This window comes from Macadamia integrifolia, unplaced genomic scaffold (assembly GCF_013358625.1).
Source record: "Macadamia integrifolia cultivar HAES 741 unplaced genomic scaffold, SCU_Mint_v3 scaffold976, whole genome shotgun sequence".
Classification (NCBI taxonomy): Eukaryota; Viridiplantae; Streptophyta; class Magnoliopsida; order Proteales; family Proteaceae; genus Macadamia; species Macadamia integrifolia.
The window spans coordinates 7,224-30,719 of record NW_024870607.1 but is presented as its reverse complement, the minus strand read 5'-3'; the positions used below and the strand labels follow the sequence as shown (position 1 = coordinate 30,719).

At 38.9% G+C, this 23,496-nt stretch overlaps 1 protein-coding gene across 1 annotated transcript; it reads right to left on the bottom strand.

Moving 5' to 3' along the window:
* Positions 1 to 1,620: 1,620 nt before the first annotated feature.
* Positions 1,621 to 7,053, bottom strand: LOC122070698 (rhamnogalacturonan I rhamnosyltransferase 1-like). The gene is made up of 8 exons (XM_042634913.1): positions 5,594 to 7,053; positions 4,757 to 4,824; positions 4,580 to 4,668; positions 4,256 to 4,421; positions 3,856 to 4,145; positions 3,566 to 3,770; positions 3,316 to 3,473; positions 1,621 to 2,407 (listed from the first exon to the last, which is right to left on the bottom strand). Exons 1-8 carry the CDS (start codon positions 5,922 to 5,924, stop codon positions 2,164 to 2,166), a joined length of 1,551 nt encoding a protein of 516 aa, XP_042490847.1. The 5' UTR covers positions 5,925 to 7,053; the 3' UTR covers positions 1,621 to 2,163.
* Between the last annotated feature and the right edge of the window lie 16,443 nt (positions 7,054 to 23,496).

The following is a 23,496-nucleotide window of genomic DNA, read 5'->3' as shown; positions in this document are numbered from 1 at the left end:
TTGCGTTGTAGACTTAGGATATGAGAGTAGGAATGGATATTTGACACCATTCAAAGGAGAGAGATATCATATACCATATTATAATGGAGGAAGAAGACAACCCAGAAGTACTAAGGAATTGTTTAATTATAGACATTCTTCTTTAAGGAATCATATTGAGCGTTGTTTCGGGATTTTAAAATCAAGATTCCCTATTTTAATAAAGCATGCCTCAATTCTCACTTAATTACCAAAGTTATATTGTGATAGCTTGTTGTGGACTTCATAACTATATCAAATCTAAACAAATAGTAGATGCACTTTTTCAACAATTTGGGGAAGATGACTACTATGATCCTAATGAAGAAATAGTCAGGGTAGTCAATGTTCACGGAGAACAAGAAGATGGTGATGTTGCTGGTACTTCTACTACAATTCATCAGGCCAGTCAACGTGTACAAGGAAGACAGATGAATGAGCTAAGGATACAAATTACAAATCAGATGGCAGTAGATAAGGGTTACCCCTGATTTGCAACTATGATTTTTATTTTGTAATTCCTATAAACTTGAATAGTAGACTTTTGTTTTTTTATTAAGATAAATGTAGAAACTCTTTATGCTTATATTTTATTATTTCCTTCAAGTAATAGTATTTTAAAAGATAATTTCATAAACAAATTATTTCCTTATTTAAGTTAAATTTGACCATAATAGCATGTTTGTAATTATTGATTTCATTGTTCAAAAGTGAATTTTCATTATTGTCCTTTAAGGAATAGAAGTGTTTGTCAAACGTTGTTTCTGTTCTTTTCCTGTTCTAAGGACATTTCTGAAATAGTTTTACCAAACGCTGTTTCTCTTCCGCCAGAGTGTCTTCACAGCATGGAATCGAAAAAGAACACTTCTGTAAAAGAACACTCTCCAAGAATAGAAGTGTTATCAAACGGCCCCTAACCAACGAAAAGAATGGCCACAAGTCGTTTCTTGAAACGGTGAAAAACTAGTTTCGCTTGGGTCGTTTCTTAAACCATAAATAGGTAAAAAATTTCGATTTCTATTTCTGAAAACAAGTAAAACAAAACAGTTTTATCAAACATTTTTTATTCCATTTCTATCATTTTTTGACACATAACGTGTTTCTTGAAACATTATCAAACGGCCCTAAGAAAAACAAAGGATTTTTTGGGTATACTTATGAGGCTGATTTGCGTGTGTGACCAAGACACTTGTTTATTAATATTCAAATATTTAGTGCTGCATCCAAACGTCAATGCGTGGGAGTGGGAAGTGGGAGTGATTAGTGGCTGAGAACAGACCGACTATTTGGATTTTGAAGCAGGTAATAATGGATGGAGAATACATATGGAGAATTTAAGGACTTAAAAGGCCATGAGAAGATGTATCAAGTGCTACCGTAGATGAACACAAGTCTCTGGCAGTTTCTCCATTCCACGGACCATCGTTGATCACATTTGAGAATAGTAGATTCCTCTCTAAATCTCATTTGGGTTTGAGTGGATCAGTTTCACAAAAGAATTCTAGCTTTATTGTGGTTCTCTCAACCATACACCACCCTGTATTAGCATGACTTCTTCCACACCATTTTAATAATTAGAAGGGACTACTCACTAGACCACAATTCATCGTTGAAACAGTATCATTCCCTCTATTGCCAAGAGTATCAAAGCATGTACAACTTTCATAATCCCTCTGGTGCAAAAAATTCAGCCATCACCAAACTGAGAAAATTCAGAATGAGATGAAAACAAGAACCTGCAACGACTTTTAAGTCCAAAAAGAATACAAGCCGTAAAGGAAGATTGGCTGAGCTTGAATGGATCCCCCGAGTCTCACTAAAAAGTTCAGCCATTTGTTGTACACTGCAGCTGATCTGGCTATTACCCTGCAATGGAAGGGTGATGTCTATACAAGAATTGTATTATTTGTGAATATGAAATATATATATATATATATATATATAAATATCAAGCAGCTGCTTCTGTAAAGAACTTCATCGAAGCACCTATTGCCCCCTACATTATCTTTCGTGCTTCCATGAATGATAAACCATCTCCACTTTTATACCTCTCTCGCACAAGGAACTGAATCATTAATCTTGAAAGAATGGCCAGAAAGGCGGGGATGACAATTGAATGTGACAATCTCCTGCTCAAGGTAAAGATCAAATGCTATCCAATGGTTCAACACTTTGAAAACACTCTTCTGGATTCGCATAGAAATAATCCTCTTCTTTGGGTCTATCAGGAATCACAACTCTTTTAGTTGGGTTCCCCATTCGATTTAAATGAACTTCTTTCACTAAAGAAGAGAATTTCTCCCACCCCAGTAATCCATCATTGTATTGGTCTATCAAATCAACTAAAAGCTTCCTGTCCAATAGAATTGTCTTCTTGAACCCCAAGAATCTGAAAAGTACAGAAAATAACAAATGTCATCCGGACATCATGATTTATTTCTAATGCAATAAGCTGAAAGAAGAACTTCTTAAATCATCAAAGAAGATTCGCAATTTCAAAACAAAAGGCACAATGGCCAACTCCCGAAGTAGTTATAGCAGTCTCCCAAAATAGGTTGGACTTGGGACAGGTCAAGGCCCAAAGTTACATTTGATGTTAGACCTCTAACATTATTTAACCAGGGGGATCACACCACAACTCAAGGTCTCAATGGGGCTCAGGGCAAGGTTTCAACAATCCAATCCAAGTTTGTGCTTAGGGAATGACATATATTTGCTCACCAATATCAATAAAGACCATTAGGTCATGGTAAGAAAGCAATACTGGATGTGAAGAAAAAAATCAATAATACTGATACTGCATGTTATTTATCATTCAAACCTAGTCCAACTTAAGGTTAGGTTATTATGTTGGTTGGCTTCAGCATTGAGGTTGATTTATTTACAACATCACTCAAACTCCTCCACCAATCCCCCACCCCCCAACACCCTGAATCAAATGCAATCACTAGTAAATCAAATAAAAGTTAAATCTTCAAAATGATTTTACCCTCAACCGAAAAAAGTGAATGATTTGGCTACCACCTTGATTACGCAAATTGAGGAACATTAAATGTCAAAGATATTAAAGAATCCCCATGCTGAGAAGAAAGTTAATGCTTTGGCTACCCCTTGATTACACAAACCAAGGAACCTTAGATGTCAAAGTATTAAATAATCACCATTCTGTGAAGATCCATTATGTTAGGAAGGAAGGCTTTTCACTAATATAAGGAAAGAAGAGATGTAGTAATATGTTCAAAGTAGTGGGAATACTAGTACCCGGAGGTGTCAATTAAAAGACGAGTAGCACAGTACCTGCGATGGCCTTCAACAACTTTTGCCATATTTCCATCGTAAGTAGGAACAAAGATATCACTTTGAAGAGAAACCAGATAGTCCAATGCAGCCATTTGAGAGGAGTGGTTCTGAAAAAACCTAAGATCCGAAGATTCCAACAACGTCTCTTTCCTGACCTGTGATTCAAAACTTAACTAGCTGTAACAACTTGGACTCAGGAGACATTCAAACATTAACGTGAAGGAATTGCTTAGCTTCCACTACTGACCAAATTTGGATATGCTGCCCTGAGACTTGCCATCCTCCTTTCTCCACCATATATTTCTCCAGCAGCAATATAAATCTGAATATCTCGATCAACATCCAATGCCCTCAGTATAAGACCAGTTTCCTCGGGAGTAAGAGGGCACAAACCATCTTTCCTTTTCAGGTCAGAGTTTATCACTTTTTCTTTCCACCAAGGATAAGCATATCTGACAAGGGCCAAAGGTTTCAGAAGGATACTAGATATAGCTTTAACCTGACAATTGGTTTGCAAAGCTAAAGAAAAAGGCTTACCTCATTCTTGTCAACTCTTCTACCTCATCATCGTTGCAACCCTGAGTACATCCAGAGAAAGCTAGCATATCCATTTCATATCGTAGATGTAGGACTAAGAAAGCACCCCTTTGCCTCAGAAGCCTTATAACTCTTCTACCCAATTCCTCTATCTGAGGAGTGAATCGCAAAGCATTGAAATTTACTCGGCAACGCAACTTCTGAATATCTATTGGTAGACCATTATTAGCAAGTCGAGAATCAGTTTTGTTTAAATGCAAAACCTTGTACTTCTGTATCAGAGGAAGAATCTGTTGACAAACAACTAAGAGCATTAGTTACATCTTCCAACAAAAAACAAATGCATAAAGCATCTAGTTGAAGTGTTGAGGATATGAGGGAGACAGCAGAGCAGACAAACCTGATACAGATAGTATGAAATGTTAGACCAACTAATGGGTGGCATTGAGTGTACCCTTCCTAGCTCCACTCTTCTCTTAAGCCTAGGCGGAAGTTCTTTCAAAATCCGAACCTCACCTCTCAAGGATGTAATGAAATGATCCACATCAAATATGTCCTGGAATTCACTGCAGAATAAAACGATGGATGCTGTTAATATGTTGAACATCATAAAAATTCAGTAATTCAATCATTGAGGGTGAAAACTTCATTTGTACTTTGAAAGATATCCAAGGCTCAAAGCGTTCAAGAACTTTAAAGTAGAGAATGAAGATGGTCAACTGACCTGGGATCATTCCAGAAGGAGGCTTTATCCAACTCAGGCACAATAAGTGTAACATTCAAATATCTTGCAATTGCAACCATGTCACATATCTGCATACAAAATTCAAGATATACAAATAAGAGGTAGTCTCACCATGCAGTGCCCAAGCATGATAATTGTGCCACAAATAGTACTCACCGCTGACCGCATCTGATTAAGTCCTCCATTGCATGAAACCATCAGATAACCATTGTTCTTGTAAAACCCTGCCGCAGTTACCAACTATCAGATTAACTGAAAAATTTGTGAACCCCAATCGAGAGGGGAAAAAACTAGAGAATAAACATAAATGATGGACCAAACAAAGGATCGATAAAGACCACACAAGTCCTACCAGTCAAATACAAGATTAAAATTTCTTTCAGATGAAAAATAAGTACGTACACAAATGTTTTCATAGACAGACCGAACAATACAAATGGAAATAACCATAGGCCAATTCAATAATATAAAACCATAATTCACAAAAGAGAAAAAGGCAGACGTCCTATTCATGATTCCTTCAGAGGAAAGAGTGATTAAGTTCGGATCCTGTGAACAATCGCAGTACATAAGAAGACAGAACGAAACAACCTCCCAACTGTATTTCAAGGGAGGGGAAGGAAAAAACAAAGAAGAAATCGCCAATACTCACATGGCTAAGTTGCCATATTAGGGAGAATTAAAATTTGAGAAAAATAAAACTCAAAAGAACCAGAGAAATTACCAAATCTATCGATTATAAAATAATAAATAGAAGACACCAACGCAAAATTTCAAGATGGTGATCCTTGTGGACATGAGGATTTCAATGAAAATTTGTGAAATCCTTATCATAGTATCTAAAGGATGCGTATGCGAGATTTCATCAAGAATACTGAAGATCTGTTTTACCTAAATTTCAAAATGCTGATCCTTGTGGACATCAAAGGATCATTGATAAGTAGTAAAAGAAGAAGAAGAAGATTAAGTGGGAAGTGGAAAGTAAGAACTCACTTTTGGGCGGCAATAAAATTTTTGCAGGAGCTGAAGATATTTCTGCGGCCAAACGAGAACCCGGGGTAAAGCAAGACGGCCAACCCTTCAAAACCCTCGGCCCCCACATTTCCCCCAGTGCCGTCAACTGAACAACGCAAGTCCAGAGCAATAATGTAGTGGTCGCCCGGATCATCCATAGCTTCATGCACGAACGAGGCATCACAGAACTCTTCGTTTTCTCAACTTTACTCTCTCCTAGATACTTGAAGCCCATCTGCCACCGTCTCCCTTCCTCCTTCTTCTCCACCCCGTAATCCGATTTGTTCTCAGATTCCTCAAATCTGCACATCGTGAAATCGATCTTCACAATTCTTCAACCCCATATAGAAGCTTGAACTCAGCCCTCCTAATCCATTAGAAACCTCTCTATTGCGATATGACTTCCACTGCCGTATCCAGCACAAATATCGTAATCGACGAAAGGGTAGGTGGAAGACAACAATGTCGTCTTTAAGCAAAAAGAAGAAGAAACTGCAGATTCGATTCGGCCGATCACCCCTTCGCCGATGTGTGATCTAAATGACTAAATGTCTTAAATAAAGACGAAAGCAACTACTGAGTAGGTGAAAAATTGATCAATCTACTGTTAATAGCTGCCACTCTTCTCACAAAACAAGACGACGATTCTCAAACTCCTATAAATAAACATAAGCCGAATCGCCTCGAAACTGCAGAAACTTCTTCGATTTCTATCAATGCATTATTGAAAAAATGATCGAAAACCCTCAAACACTCTTTAATTAAGTTTAAAACTCCCTTCAAATCGCTATTCTCTGCAGCTCAACTCCTTTCCTCTCAAATCTTATCTCACAAAAATGCTCAAATCCTAGACGCAAAAACAAAGCAAAATCCCAGACCATACGAATCACCCTACCCAAAGAATTCTATACTGTGGAACGATAGGAAAAGGTGAAAGGAAAGAGAGAACAAGAATCCTACCCCTACACTTCCCTACTGAATCCAACTTCTTTCCAACAAACGATAACAAAAAAAATAAAAGAATAACTCAACAGTTATCCTTTACTCACTTAGGACCTCTAAAATGCTAAGCATTCTTCATACATTCCCTCACGAAACCAATCCTCGTTTCGATCTTGGACGCGAAACCGAACCTAAAATTACAACCGTCCGTCGACGAAGAAACTGAGAGAAAGAACCAGACAAAGAGGTACCTATGATCTCCAAACAGAAACCACCACTGGCAACTTGGGTTCGATGGATTTGCAGTAAGTTTCCGACCAGATCCGGCGAAAATCCACCGGAGAGTCGGTTTCAGATCCTCTGAGAAAAGAGAGAGAAGACGATCGACTCTTATTTCCACAGCGTCGGTGCTGTATATAGTATAAACGCACGGAATAAGAAAGACAGAGAAGCCGTACACCACTCGATCATCTCTCCACTCTCCCTAACCATGGTTAGCGATCTCCCCTCGCGAACCTATCGCCTATGGTTTGATAATGCCAGTGAAGCTACCGGGTCCTACACAATTTCCACGTCTTACTCACACGTTTTAAAAAGAATCAACCAGTGAGATCATACAACGTGGCATCCGATGAAGACTCTGGACCGAATCTCTGACGGAGATTGGACCTATCAAGTTCGCCGTTAGATTAGGCAGTTATGATCGAAATTCCCGAATCTATAGAATTGGCTAACAATATAACGCGATAATTTGGATACGAAGATATCGACTATCTTATCAGTTATGACGGATCTTAGCTGTCGAGATGGAATTAATGAGGGATATGATCTTAGACACCTGTCAATTAATTAGGGTTCCCTGTGCTCTCTTTAGGTCCAAAGGCTCCGTTTGACTGTCGGCTGCGACGTAAGGTTGGGGTTAACGGTGCCGCTTGTAATAACGGTCGATCGAGTTATTGAAATATGAGAGAGAGAGATAGAGAGATGAGTGGTATCATGTTGAGTGAACAGAAACAGAAACAGAAAAAGAAAAAGAAACGCGTCCGGTGGTGACAGAAAGTCGACGGCTTTCCGTGTCGATTCCGACGACGAGTCCACACCCCTAGAGTCTATAATAGGTGTAAAATCTTTTCCTTTTTAATGTAAAAGATAAGGGAAAATGGCTACTTTGACCCTCATGTATGATGAAAATCTTACTTTTTTTGATGTTTTTAATACTACTCTCATTAGTCCTTGCGCTTATGTAAAAGGTTATACAGTCTTTTAGGAATCTTTTCCTGGTAAATAATTATGCAATAGAGAAAGTATTCGAGGCTAATTTCAGCATTTAAACTAGTGCAATTCGAGAGAATTGACGAAAAGGTTCCTTATATATGGGGAAGTATAGACATGTGTGTTGGGTTAGGCGTATCATCCTTAGCAAGCTTTTTTTTCGCATACATATGGGGAAATGTTTTATGTCCAAGAGTGGGTCTATATATATTTGCCCCTTTGTGTCTATATCTCTCATCTTTCTTATTTTTTTGGTAGAATGTCTATCTCTCTCCTGCATTTCTAATAGCATATTTATCCCTTATTGGGGAGGAGGTATATAGACACAAATAGTGTAGGTGTAGGCCGCACACTTTCCCCATATAGATGGATGAGTTTTCTCTATGGAGGAGCGCAGCCTCCACCAACACCCCTGACAATCTCTCTGCTGCCCATATAGGTCATATGAAATGGGACAGGAGAGAGACAAATGATGGTGGAGGTTAGCTCTCCCATGAAAAACATTATCCCCATATATATAGGGAAAGGGATTGGGCATGCTGCTAGCTTTTTGGAGCTAGCGGCTTAATGTAAGAGACATGGATAAGGGTGTCAATCGTTTGGTTTAGATCAGCTTTGGCTCAATTTTGGTTTGGTTACGATGTGAGAATGATGAAAACAAAACATGAACCAATAAGGGTGCATCGATTTTGGTTTCTTATCGGTTTCTCTAATCAGTTTGGTCTCTATTTGATTACAGCTTATCATGTACATATATTCAAAAGTATGAAAAAAAAAAAATGTGATTTCTTATGAATTTTGGGTTGGTATCAATTTCTTATCAAGTTATATCCATTTTGGTACGGTTTTTTAAGTTCAACTTTGTGTCTTATCGATTTCGGTGTGGTCCACTTGGTTCCGATCTCACAAAACCCCAGCTTGAAACATATTATTTTCAGTTTAATTTTTTTCAGTTCGGACTAGGTCTTAACACCTAGGAATGTGATCATTTCCAAAGGGGAGGGAGAGAGAGCAACACAAAATAGGGTGGTTGGGCATGCTGCTTAGTAGTTAGCTGCTCAAACAATGGGGTGATGTACAAGGGGCGTGCGAGTCATTTTCAAAAGGGGAGGGAGAGAGGGTTACACATATTGGGCACCCTGGTAACGTATGCTATCTTTTCCATTTATATTGTTGATCAAGGATGGGCACTAGGAGGGGTGAATCAGTGGACTCCAAACACATTTTCCTCAATGTTCACTTTCTAGCTCACCTCTTGATGTCCTTGTTATGCAGCACATAATTTGCAAAAATATCCCCTCTTATGTACTTTGGGGAATCATATCAGATTGGCCCTATTTGATCTCTATTCTTGGTTGATACTGTATCGTTGGATCAATTAACTACGAAGAGTAATATGAGAAAAAAATGATATTTTAATGACAACCAGGGTGTTTCTATCCAGAACAGGCCTATTAGGATCGAGACCAATTATGGTGTCTTAAACCATTGTCACTCAGTACTGTTTTCCTACAACTCTTCACAACCACACTCCCACTGAAAGTGATGTAAGCCTTCACTATTAACACGCTCCCATTCACTACTTACAGTTCACATCCCAATATACACACAAACATGTGATGCACCTAGCCTCTCAACCACAAGCATGCATATAATTTTATGGTAAGGTCTACCGGTGTACACACCCATCCTACAAATGAAACAATCCATATGCAATATATAAGTACGATCCACAAAGGCACATCTACAACATAACATATAACATAGTTCGAAAAATTGCCTACATCCACAAAGCAATTCCATTGGGGCTTTGTATTTACTCAATACAATACTTTAGTTGCACTTATAACAGATAGTAGCCACACTCAGATTTTTCTAGCATAGAACTAAGAGGCTTACAATGATGCCCTACAATGTCGCACAGGCTAGAATAGGTCAATAAAATATACCCATATTTCTAGCATATACATACATATAGGAAATCATTGAAAAAACCAGATGTTTAAGAATTCTCACAACCATGCTCTATCTCAGTCTCTACTACCTTAGAGCTGCTCTGAAAGGACAATGTAGGTTCATTTGAGATGCTCTACCAGTAGGGGGGGGGAATCTCCTTCCTTCCTCCCCTCTTCTTTCCTTCCTTCCTTCTTTCCTTCCTCCCGCTCTTTAAACCTACTCACTTCTTCAATGGAGCTCACCACACATTCTTCATTCTTTAATTACGCTTCAAGAATGTCCATATGGGTGGTTGGAAGATTTCAATACTTCACCACCCTTGCACAAGCCTCCATTGGGCTCGAGGGTACTCTAAAGCTCTCTCAACTTCTGGTCATGCAAAGCACAAAATTCTGAGAAAACTACAATTTGAACCAAGCCAATCGGACTCTTAATTAGTAATTTATGTTCATATTTGTCTAAGGTAATCAGAAACAAAGAAAGGGAATCTTTGGGGGGTTCTATGGTCCACCCGCACAACACAGGATCATGGCATGCACAAGAGCCATCAGATCGGCCTCTTGAAACATGGGTTTGACCTACCTATTAATTTATGTCAGGGGTCGACTGACGATACGACACATCTCCTTCGTTAGATGCAGATCTCATGATGGAACCACGTGGCATGAGATAATATATTAGGCCGCGTTTCAGCCTATGGTGGGTCTTCCCACACAGACCGACTCCCAACCATTCGACCTTCTACAAAAGGTGGGTGGGTTAGGTTTTTGGCTGTTTGATCTAGATCATTGAGTCATATTGAGAGCACAACCAGCGAATGCTGTGCAATTTGGATCAAAACGGGAGCATGAAGCACAAGATTACATCAATCAAAATCTTTGTTGCATTTTTTATACATGCCACACTAGATTTTTCTTACACTAGCCTATAGTGCCGCACACGACGACATATTTGCACTGCACCAACTACAAGCCGACCAAAGGAATCCCCCTTGCCTTAGTCAGTGTGCTTCTTCATAATCCATCGATAGAGCATCTTGGACGCACGAATTCTTCCTACGCCATTGATCTGACATCTTCTCAACTCTTTTTTAATTCTAGCTAAACCCCTCTACAACTTGAGATTAAATTCTTAGTCCTCCAACTTTTAGTTAATTATTGATTAGCCCTTGACAAATAAACCTATTCACTGAGAGCTATGGTTTGGCCCCCTTTACTGAGACAAAACAGTGAATATCTTACAAGCACCCAAATACTTAACAATTTTTTCGTGTTAAAGGTCAAGTGCACCATATGTTGCCTTCGATCCCTCCTTGCGCATGCGTTGGGTGTGCTACAAGCTAGTTACGGTTGGATGTTGGGTTATGGCTGCTATATATGTGGTATATCCCATTGTCATTCTTATTGTAGCATATGGCTTATCTTCCTAGCAAGCCAACCTCGGATGGTTGCAGTGACACTCATTGCTACATATTGCCCTTGGTCTTATGTTGCAACATCATGATACCATAGCCTTGTCCTCATGGCCTACGCCCAAGGGTCTATGGCCCCTTTGAACCTCTAATGCATGGACTATATGATGTTGTGTTCTTGGCCATGTTTTGTTGTGCAAGAGGCCATATGCTATTGTACACACAATCATGTGCTGTTGTTTGCAACATGCATACTACAGCTCTCGTTCATACCTTCTATAGAGACCTGCTCCCTAAGCCTGGCTTATTGACCAGTTGGTTCGGTTGGTCATGTAAGGTCCGATCGAAAAGGATTGAATCGGGTGCCCTATGGTGTATAACAGCAAGGGTGACGTCAAATGCGGGGTGGTCAAATAAGATTGAGTCAGTACCCAAAGTGATTCGCAAACCTAAGCCGTGCCCTTGCACGTATCATAAAGCCATGTACGAATAAAAATGTATGATATCTTGTTGGATGATGAGAACTTGGTCCACGACAGATGGTGGGAGTGAGATACGCGCTAAGAACCCATTTCTCACCAAAATACAGTAAGATTTGGTCTTGTTTTGGCCAACTGGTGGGTGGTCACTGGTGGGTGTGAACCCCCCAGTGTGACCCACATATAGGGGAAATGTGGGCCCTAGCAAGTTGAACTTGGGTGAGCACGCGTATTTCGGGTTTCCCGTGTTAATGAAGTCACGCGGGCCCAATAAGGCCATCTATTTCGCCGGGTATCGCAATTTAATGTGTTTTGGTCTATAAAAGGACAAAACCAAACAAACCTTAGTAGATACTTACAATCCAATGAATAAATAGCATTTATCTCTCTCTCTCTCTCTCTCTCTCTCTCTCTCTCTCTCCCATTTATGATTTCAGCAAGAGTTTGGTGAGAGGAGTAAAGAAGAGGGAAAAAGTGTTCTCCCTTGATTTCCGAGGCCGTATCTTGTCTCTTCATCATCGGAATAGTGATCGGTGCCTTGAGATCAACGTATTGAGGTAAGTAATGCTATAAACCCTTGGAATATGATGAAACCCTCTTATGTATGGTCAAATCAAAGGGTTAATAGAAATCTTATGTGATTTCTTTAAAGGTTTAAGAAAAGAAACCAAGATTTGAAGGTATTGTGGTGACATTTTGAATTGGGAAAGAGGATCCTAAGTTTTTGGGGTTTCTTGAGCCAATGTATGATTTTGTTCCCAAAAACCTTGATTGGACTTAGACCTATGGTATAATCAAGTGGATGAAGCAAAAAATATGTGAGACATGAGGTTGAAACAACCCTATTGAATTCCCAAGAGGTGGGATGAAGAAGAAAAGAAGTTCTGCAAAACCCACTGAACAATGGTGGGTAGCACTGACGGGTAGCCAGACCCACAAGTGTGACCCCCCAGTCTTACATGGGCTTTTGAGCCTACAGGCGAGTAAGACCAGTGGGTACCTAAACCTGTCGGTACAACCCACGGGTCTTACCTGGGCTTCGGGGACCTATCGACGGGTACCAAGACCAGTTGATAGCACCCATCAGTTTTGGGTTAGCCCTATGGTCCTACCGGTGGGTAGGATCAGCGAGTACCAAACCCGCTGGTTTGTGTCTGGGTGATGTCTGCCTAGGCAGTTTGCACAGGTGGATCCTCTACCCACCTGTATGATCCACCTGTAGTCTAAAAGAGCTCCGTTTAAACTCAAACTCATCGACAAGTTTCTTCACATTATTAAACACATCATGACCATGTCTTACATCTTTTTTTAATTCTAAAATTGACGTATTCTAAATTTCTTATCTGTGTTAGGTTTCGAGACATTCTTCTTCACACGCCGGATCTTACCCGTATCGTGTGCGTGTATTCTTGTACAATAATAGGTAAGTGGGAGAGGACATTGATCTTAATTTTGGGAATGTTTATTTCATCATCCTCATCTTATATATATCATCATGGGATCTATGAATGCTATCTTCATACATTTGCTTGTCTACTATAGGATGCATTTATGCATTGAAATGTGTTACCTTGAATTTTAAATAAGTGTTTCTCACCTGGAGTTACATGGATTTATTGAATTGTTAAACTAGATGTTGTAGTCGGTTTGGAAACAAATGCATTGGTGCACCGTGGAATATGACACGAAAGTATTATTCAGTCGTACTATCTCATATAAGAGCACATGGTTAGGATTTAACATTCCCTAGTGTTATGACCATTCCCAACAGGGGTTTAGGTGTTGGGTTGTCACCGAGGGAAAGCATCAGTCGCAGACCGCCGTGGTAGTTAGAAGTACGCTTGGGTAATCACTAGGACAATCGGTAACCTTGGTGATACATTCAGAGGGCCAATCATACTACATTTATTTTCTGCTGTGGTTTGGTCACGATCTACTTTTCTGTTGTGGTTTGGGTATGATTTACTTTTTCAAGTACTCATGGCTGGCTTTCTCTGACAACCCTATGGGGGTATCATGGGATAAAACACGTATCTCAAACCTAGGCATACACGCATTGTGATTGTGAGTAGCATGTAACATATGACCTAATAATGTTTCTTAGGTGGATATGACTAAAATGAATCTCATGTATATAGTATCATTGAATTGCAATTGCTTGTGTGAGTCTTTTTTTTCTATTTACTGAGCTAGTGAGCTCATCCCTCATGTACACACATTTTTAGATGATTTTGCAAGATACCTAGTAGAGGAACAAGTGCCAGGGTCCATCGACGTACCTCCAGTGGGGGATTGGTGGGTCCTAGAAGGATTTGATTATGAAGTTGGATGCTCGTGCGAGAGTTGTGTTACGGGGCAACATTAGTTATCACCAAACATAGTTCTTCTTTTTTATTCTTTTGGTATATTCCCCCTTTTGTGCTATCGATAGTTAAATTGTTATTTCTTGTGTAATTATCATGCCTAGGGGCCCACATGTGAATATACTATGTATAACAATTTGGGTATCAAGAGTATATGGGGATTTACAGATATTTATATAAGACAAGACTTCCGCTGAATTACCTAATTATAATTCCATGATTATACATGGCATACTATGTTGTGGTTACTATATCAGAGGATCTTGGTGGTTTTGGATTACCCGAAGGAAACCTGATCACAGGTCTGGTTCAATGTGAACAGGGCGTGACACCTTCCCTATATGTTATGCCTTTTGGCCAGCTCATACTATAGCACCAAGCCACCTCGACCATCGTTACCATGCCATATGGAATATCGTGACATCACCAAACATCAAGTGCACATCACCACTACGGCCACAACATCATATGTGGCCCAGTTGTTTTCAAACATGCATAACTACTCTTTGAGACATTTCATCGAACACTTTGGTATTCTGAAGTGATTGTATGACAATTATCATAAATCTCTCATATGGAGTTGGTTCGATGCAACTACAATTGCGTTGGAAAGTAGACTTGACGCTCTACAACCATCCACTGCCAAATTTACAATTTGGTCTGTACAATATTCCTCTAAAACTGGCTTAACTACAACTGCCACATCTGCCTATTTTACCACTTGTACATTGTCCATTGTGCACTATCCAATAGGCTGCCACATACTACCATATGCTTCCACATCATTAGTAAACGCCTGGACTAATCACAAACACTTCAAATAACCTATTTTCTTCTTTTTTGCGCACTAATACAGAACAACCCATATCTACCTCATATGAACTTGGAATAGTATGATTCTAGTTTCATTAGACAGAAGACTTGAAGCACTACAAATTCTCAATTTATATACTTTTCCAATTCTACCACTTGGCCTGCTCAATTGGGATGTGAAGTGGACATATCCATATTAGGATGAACCTATGAGTGCACCATGTAATATGTATGTAGAATATTCCTTATATTGCCACCTTCTACCAACCACTATATAACTCAGTAATGACCCTACAGACACTTGTACTTGAGTCCTAAAATATCTTTAGTATTGTCAACCTACCATTAAAAAATCTGTACTGCTAAATTGTTGTCTGTTACTATTAACTCTACCTGATCATTACTAAATCATCTATAACCACTACCATAGCACTCTGCCAGCTATACTGCTCTATTGACTCATACTACATTGTGTTAAAAACCATGATAAAACCACATGCAATGTGTATACATATTACACTTGTGCCCTAATCCAATCAAATTTGAACTTTTGTAATAAATCTCGTGCTAGATCTTGACAACACCAATAATTTATAGATCACAGTAATCTACTATTTGGAGGGAAAGAATGATCCTACTCATTAGTGTAGGACTTTCCGATCGAACTGGAAGTGATTTAAACCTTCCAAGCCTAAGCGGTGAGTGACCTAACACCTCCTCGCTCAACCCCCTTGTATAATAAAAATGATATAGAAAGATTTTGCACAAATCCCTAGGAAACCCCTAAGGATTGGCACAAGAGGATGCAAACCAATAAGTGCAGCAACTGTACAGACCACAAGCAGCACCTCACCAGTTGGATAGTCACCTATCGGTTGCATCAACTGGTGGGTCATACTGAACTGAACTGCTTTAATTATTGATGGGACCCACTATGCATGTTGTGGCAAATTCCACCTATGCTCCCACACCACATGGAACCTACCCTCTTGACTTACACACTTTGTGGATCAAAGGTAGTGAGTCCACGAGATCTGTCTATTGGCTTAAATCTTAAGGCCACTACCTATACAAGGTGGAAATGAGCTCCCAAGCTCATTTCTCACCTAAGCAAACGTGGGAGAGGGAGAGAAAAGCGGAGAAAAAGGAGAAGAAGAGGAAGTAAGGTGGGAAGGTTCTTAGTTGCCCAACTGTTTTCGGTTACCTTTGAAGGTAAGGAGACACCTTCCCTAACCCCATTTCTTCTCCATTTTGGTTTTGGGTAGGCAATAGACCAAAGATTTTCCAAGCTACAAGGTCATTTTGATCCAAATAAGAAAGTTAGGGTTTCGACCATTTATTCGGCGTAACTCCCAAATGGCTTATTCAGTGTAACTCTCAAATGGCTTAGTGTAAATGTGATGACCGGGTTTGAATGAAATGTGGGAAGACCCTTTACGATCCCCATGAAACAATCTCCTATAATATGAAGTTCCTGAACTTTTGGGCTGGTCTCCGAAGTTCACCCATCACTCTTTCTAGATATATATGAGAATAACATAATCAATTAAACTAACAATTACTAGAATAGAAACTGTTATGAAGATAAAGAGTGTACCTAAGAATCTATGGAAGGTGGCATTCCATAATCAATTGTGATCAGCTCCAATGCCTTGATAGTATAATCACAGACTGATCCATCAACTGTTTCAATCTATGAGAATATAGAGACTATCTCTGGTTCAAATCTTCGGCTATTGATGAATTCTTTAAGGTCCTCACCATTGATCCCGAGGATCACAACTCATTCTCGCTTCAACCCAGCAGCCATTCCTAGTGGAATGTCTAAAAGCACTTCTTTGAACTCAATCTTGCTCAGTTTACCATAAGTGAACTCTTGTAAAACCTTCAAGCGTCAGTATCAAAAGCCATTATTCAGTCAATATTGAGTGAGTTGGACCTACTATCATATTTTGTACAAATTTGTTTCTTCCAAATCTAGAAGTTCAAATGCCAATATGGTTAGTAGCTTAGTGGAAGGAAGCCCTTACCCCATCACCGCTCGATTCGACAGGTTATGGATTCTAGTTGCCACGCTCCACTGTTGCTCATTGGTCTTACAGAAACATTGCTTGCTATATGGGGGCTTTGACCTTGGGGCTATGATAACTACAATGGAGCACCCTTATTTTTTTTTACCAAAAAATCTAGAAGTTCAAATCCTAATAGTTTGGCCTCAGAGGTTTTCTCTTCCCTAATCTTGCACTATTATGAACCTAATGTAATAGCACACACATTGCATGCACTGCACAAGGCATTACATTTTGCATACATGCATTATGAGGTAACCTAGTATGACTCTAAGGTACCGTTTGACAACGTTCCCAGGAACATGTTTCTACATTTTTCGGTTCTTAGAAATGGAGAAATGGGGTAAAAAGCGTTTGGTAAAATCGTTTCATTTCACCTATTTTATAAGTAGAAATAGATTTTTTTTTTCAATTTATTGTTCAAGAAACAAAAGAAACGAAACAAGTTGTAGTCGTTTCGGCATTTCCATAAACGACTTGTGGCCAAAATAATTAGCCCTTGCCCAATAATATTCCCTCAACCCCTTTGTACATCCTTCTACTCTTCTTAATTGTAAGAAAAGAAGCAAACATACGCTACTCCTCTGCAACCCGTCTCCCTTCGTTCCCAGCCGACCATCGTTAACATGTCGGAGCTCCCGTGAGCTCGTTGAGCCTTCTGTTGTGTATAGATTCTAATTCGGAGTCTATTTCGATTTCTTCCTGCCTTTCGCTTTCTTCTTCTCTTAGAGATTCTGATTCAAAGAGATGATGGGCTAGGGTTTTAGAAGTCTCGGTTTGAGAGATGAAGAAGATCTTGCCTCTAGAAGGGGTAGGGTGAAGGGTGTTGGTGCTTTGAGAGGAGGAGGAGAGGGAGAGTCTTTGGCGGTGGAGGCGTCGGGACTTCCAGAAGCAATAGGGGGAGGTGGATAGAAGGGCAAACAGAGCTAGGCGAGCCGGAAGATAGGAGGGTGACTTCCCCGTCATTGTGAAATCTCAATTTGACGCTTGCGCTTTCAATCGATCTTCCTGGGAGACCATTTATGAATATTGTTCAAGTGATTAAACCCTTGGAAGTCAGAACAAGGACTCCATCACCATTAATGGAAATATTCAACTTCATAGGTTCCTATCCATGAATTGTCTTCGTCTTCAAATTTCAAAGTTGCAAGCCTGTAACTTTAGGGTCAAACGGAGTCTGATTCGTAGAGCACCTGATTTAACCACCATTCCTGCTAGAGGGGTCTCCGTCGACAGTCCTCATATGAACTCTTCTGGTAAAATCATCTTCCAGAGCTTGGAGAGGAGCTCGAGCAACCCGAGCAACTTCAATGGCCATCTGAAGATTAAGCATAGAGGAATGGAAAGAGTTATAAATCCCTTTTAAATTAAATTAGAAATTTTTTGCATTATATTGTTTAAAAAAATAAAATAAAAAATATATAAGAAACATTTCTAGAAACAAGGTTTATCAAACACCTAAAAATCCATTTCTATTCCCAGGAACGTGAATTTATGTTTCTGGCATTTCTAGGCACATAAACTATAGAAACGTTGTCAAGCAGTGCCTAAGTGGTGCCCTTTGACAATATCTTAAGACCCTAGGCATATTGGCAATGCCAAGTCACACCCTTTACTGAGTTAACAACAAGGTTCTTATTTAAGGTCATTTTATTTATTTTTTATGACAGAATTTAAATTCACCTTATATTGTAAAAATGTAGAGCTTTGAGTTCTAGAACCAACACAACTTGAATCAAGTCAATCAGATTCTATATGAGAAAGCTATGATTGTTTTAGTAACAACAGTCAGTTAGGCAAAAATCAAAGGAATGTTGGTAACTACAAGTAGAGTTCGATTTACATATAGCACTCATCAGTCCTTGGCAACATTAGCCAATTGGTAGCTACCAGACCCAACTGGCACCCTACATGATGCCTCCTAGTAAGTTCTCCGGCTAATCGGATGCCTACCAGATGGTTTGAGGAGTTTTTTAACCGTTATATTTTTAAACTCCAATAGATCTATTGCCTCAATGGATATATGATCTGGTAACTCTTATTGCTAGTTACCAATAGAGATAAAAAGCGTCTGTTAAGACACCACTTTTGCTCAAATTTGGTTATCTTCTTACATAAATTACGACCCTTAATCACCCATATAAATACCCCAATTATGGCTCATTAAAAACACAATTAAGTTGTCTATTGAGTATTATTATCAAAACCTAAAAGGTGAGGAAGGGTGATCATTACTTAAGTTTGGTCTTTGTGCATTATCTCCAAAGAAGAACTTAAGATTTTCTACAAGTCTTCTACATCATTGGTCATTCATTGTGGTGACTTTAAATTTGCATGCTTTTTATACTATTTCTTATTGCGTATTTATATCATGCACCATACAAGAGGTAACTCAAAATTCTCTCCGGTTTGATTAATTGTTTACACATTGTCTAGCTTGTATTTAGGCTTATGTGAAATTTTATTATCCTTAAAGGATTGTGTAAGGTCTTGATTGAGAAATAAAGTAATACCACAAGCACACGGGTCATGTGTAGCTATGGGTTGATCACAGGGAGGTGAGCTCTATGAAAATTCAGTTCTAACCTAGGCAAAATGTACTCACTAATGATGAAAAAGACCATTTGTGAAGATATCAGCCAGCTGATCTCTCGTCCTCACAAAAGGAGTACATATGTAACTAGAGTCAATCTTCTCTTTAATGAAGTGTCTGTCTACCTCTATGTGCTTTGTTCTGTCATATTGCATAGGGTTGTGGGCTATACTTATGGCAGCCTTGTTGTCATAATAAAACCTCATAGGTGTCTCAATATCAAATCTCAACTCTTGGACCAGCCTTCTCAATCAGAGAAGCTCATACGCTCCATGAGCCATGGCTCTAAATTCTGCCTCTGCACTAGACCGAACTACCACATGTTTCTTACTCCGTCATGTGACAAGGTTTTCACCTACAAATGTACAGTAGCCTGATGTAAATCTCTTGTTAGATATTAAGTCAGGCTAATCCGTATCAATGAAGCCTTCTATCCTTATGTGGGTATGCTTGACAAAAAGTAGTCATTTTCCTGGAGAGGACTTCATGTACCGGAGAATGCGGTAAACTGCATCCAAGTGCCCACTCTTAGGAGTATGCATAAACTGAATCACCACCCCCACTACATAAGTAATGTCTGGATAAGTCAAAGACAAATAGATAAGCTTCCCAACTAGCATTTTCCTAGAGAGGACTTTAGGTATGCTTGGCAAAAGTAGTCCTTTTCCTGGAGAGGACTTCAAGTACCGAATAATGCGGTAAACTGCATCCAAGTGCCCACTCTTGAGAATATGCATGAACTAACTCACCACCCCCATTACATAAATAATGTATGAATAAGTCAAAGATAAATAGATAAGCTTTCCAACTAGCCTCTGATATTTTCCTGCATCAACAAGAGAATGGTCAACATCTTTTTCCAGCTTGTGATCCTGCACAATAGGAGAACTTGCAGGTTTGTAGCTTAACATTACTGTTTTTTTCAATAGATTTAGGATAAACTTCCTTTGGCATATATTTATACCCTTCTTGGATGTGGACACTTCAATCCCCATGAAGTACTTTAAGGGTACTAGGTCTTTGATTTCAAACTGTTTGGCTAAACAGGTCTTCAGGTTGGCTATCTTAGCTTTGTTATCACCAGTTATCACAATGTCATCAGCATAAACAATCAGGGTTGTAATGGTACCATTATCACGCTTAGTGAATAAAGTGTGGTCAGCCTGACTTTGGGAATAGCCATTTTTCAGAATGACTTGTCTGAATCAAACCAGGTCTTTGGAGATTATTTAAGACCATGCAAAGCCTTCTCGAGAAGACCCACCTTTCTTTAAGCCCAAGAACCAAGTTAATCTGAATTCAAGTTAGCAAGTTATGGTCAATTTATTTGGGTACTATTCAAAGACATAACAATGATGGAACCCTTTTCAGATGGCTGCATAAAATTCTATTCTCAAGTCTCATGCATGTGTCATATAAGGTCTTCTGAGTGCAAAAATAAGGTGAGAAGACCCTACAAAAGAGAAGAGAGAATAAGACAACCTCCAACAATAGGAACCCAAGAAGAGAACCTTGAAGCATTCATTAAAGCCATCAAGCAACATTTTTTAGAGGGATTCTTCAAGCCTTGTGAAATCATCAAGAGTTGAGAAGTGAAGAAGAGATTGAGGCTGAGAGCAAGTCTAGGGTTTTGTGAAAAGCTTTTAAGAAATATTCAAGCCTCAATAGAACATTGGGTGAAGCCTTAGAAGTGAGGAGCTGGAGTGGAAGAGTCAAAGAAAGATACTAATAGCATCCCAAATTTGCTCCAAAGTGCGTGATGTGGTAACCAATTTTATTTTGTTTCTTTCCTATCCGATATGATATAAAGCCACACTAAAAGCCAACTTACCAAGAGAGTCATGTTAGGTTTTACCATTAAAAGTATTCAAAATCCATCTTCATTCTTTTTCAAATGGAAGGATAGTTCTGGGAGTCAACAAAAGCTTTCGAAGAATACTTCCCCAAACCAACTTTGAAAAAGAACATCCAGAAAAAAATACTCGTGAGTTTCTAGAATTCTAATAAAAGTAGAAATTAAGGATTGAAATATTCTTATGTATAAGAATGTCTTGGGTGGTAATGCAATTAATCATAACTCTCCAGATTCTGAAAGAATGTCTTTGAATAGCAAAGGTAAATCAAAGTATTTTTGTACCACAAGACAATCGGGTCAATAGAATGAACTACGCTCCTAGCAGAAGATGAAGTGAAGCAACATGAGGAGTTGGTTGTCCACTGAACCATATCTCCACTTCCCCTTGGTTTTAACTGAATCCTTGGTAATTTGTCCCACACCTCAATCAAGGCATTGGAAATACCAAGATCGTGATCCCAAACACCATCCTTAAGAAGAATGATATATAATCTACAAATACTTTCTTTTGGGAAAATTACAAGTACGCGGTATTGAGTTTGGATTTCCCAAATTACTTCTTTTATTATACTAATTTACCCAGATTCTGAATTGGAATCTGAATTGTCGTCTTTAAAGGCAAGTGTGGAGGCCATAACTCACTTAGTTTATGCATGTCCTTTACTGTTCATATTTGGGAGGATATTGTTTCATTATTCTCTCAAAATAGAAGGTGTAATCAAACTGTGATGAGGCTCACTGGATTTGGCATGAGTTTAATGAGGATGCAGTTAAGGTGGTGAAACTTGCTTTTTGTGAAACAATCTGTCGGAGTCTAACTATCTAAGTTTCGAACTATGGTCAAAATAGTCTTTTCACAATGATCTTTTGAATTTAGCTTTCCTCCTCAAAAATGTCTTTTTTATTTTATCTTTAGTACTCGTGGAGTTGTAATGAACTAAGACATCCACATTATTTAGTCCCATGTCTCATATAGATTATGGACTGTGAAAGTACTGAAAGCATGTGTTTGATTTCTGATTATAGCTACCTTACATTGTGATGGTTCTCTTGTTCAGGATAAGGCATCTTATGGAGCCCTGTATTGTAAAGAACTAAGACATCCCACATATTAGCGAAGATCTTTCTATTTTATCTATGGAACAGGGGGCTGTCTTTGTGTATTGACAAAGGAATTCTGGAAGTTTCTGTTCCGTCTGACTCTAAGTTGGCTGTAGATTTGATAAATGGGAGTTCAGAGGACCGTGGCATGTTCAGGTGTTGAAGAAGGAAATTATTCAGTTGGGAGAGATTCTAGTGAAAAAAGAGGTAAGAAATGTTTGGAGTGAACTATAAATCAACTTGGTTATTTCCCATATGATCTTCAGGTTCTTGTCAAAGGAGATTCAGATTTTGGACTTATTATAGAATGTAATGGGATTCTGTTTTCCCTTTCTTCAATTTTTTGTTTGTGGAGAGGTTTGTACTGCTTAGTCTGGACCTTCCATCCTAATTTAGGGCCTGTTGTAGAGGGGTCTATTAGGTTGCTATATTATGTATTTTTCTTTTCTAATACAAATCATTTACCAATAAAAATAAAAAATGAATAAATAAATAAACAAAATCCTCCGAAATCTCAAATTATTTGAATATAAAAGGGTGATCTGTGATAGTGATCATAGATCCAGGTCAAAGCTCCCATACGATAAGCAGTGCTTCTGTAAGATTAATGAACAATAGTGGAATGTGTCGACTCGAACTCACAACCAGCTAAGGTGTATTCTATATTTGTGTTTATTTACCATGTGTTTATGGGCTCCCCCTAATCCCTCTCATGCAAATGAAACGATGACCATGGCACAATCGTCGGAAAGAATCTGTCATATAGATATCAATGGAAGCTGATATAAATTTATTTATTTTGGTAGGTAGGGAGGGAAATAGGTAACAGTCAGGAGGTTCAAACTTGAGACCTCCTAGTGAGCATGGGTTTTTTGCACACCACAACTCACCAACTGAGCTAGGCAGAGGTCGTGTATGTGGTAATCCCTGTAAGGAATTGAGAGAGAAGGATATGAAGGCTTTGGTAGAGAAAATTGGAAATACCCTATACCAATACCATATTGAATTTCGGCTTAGTACAAGATCCT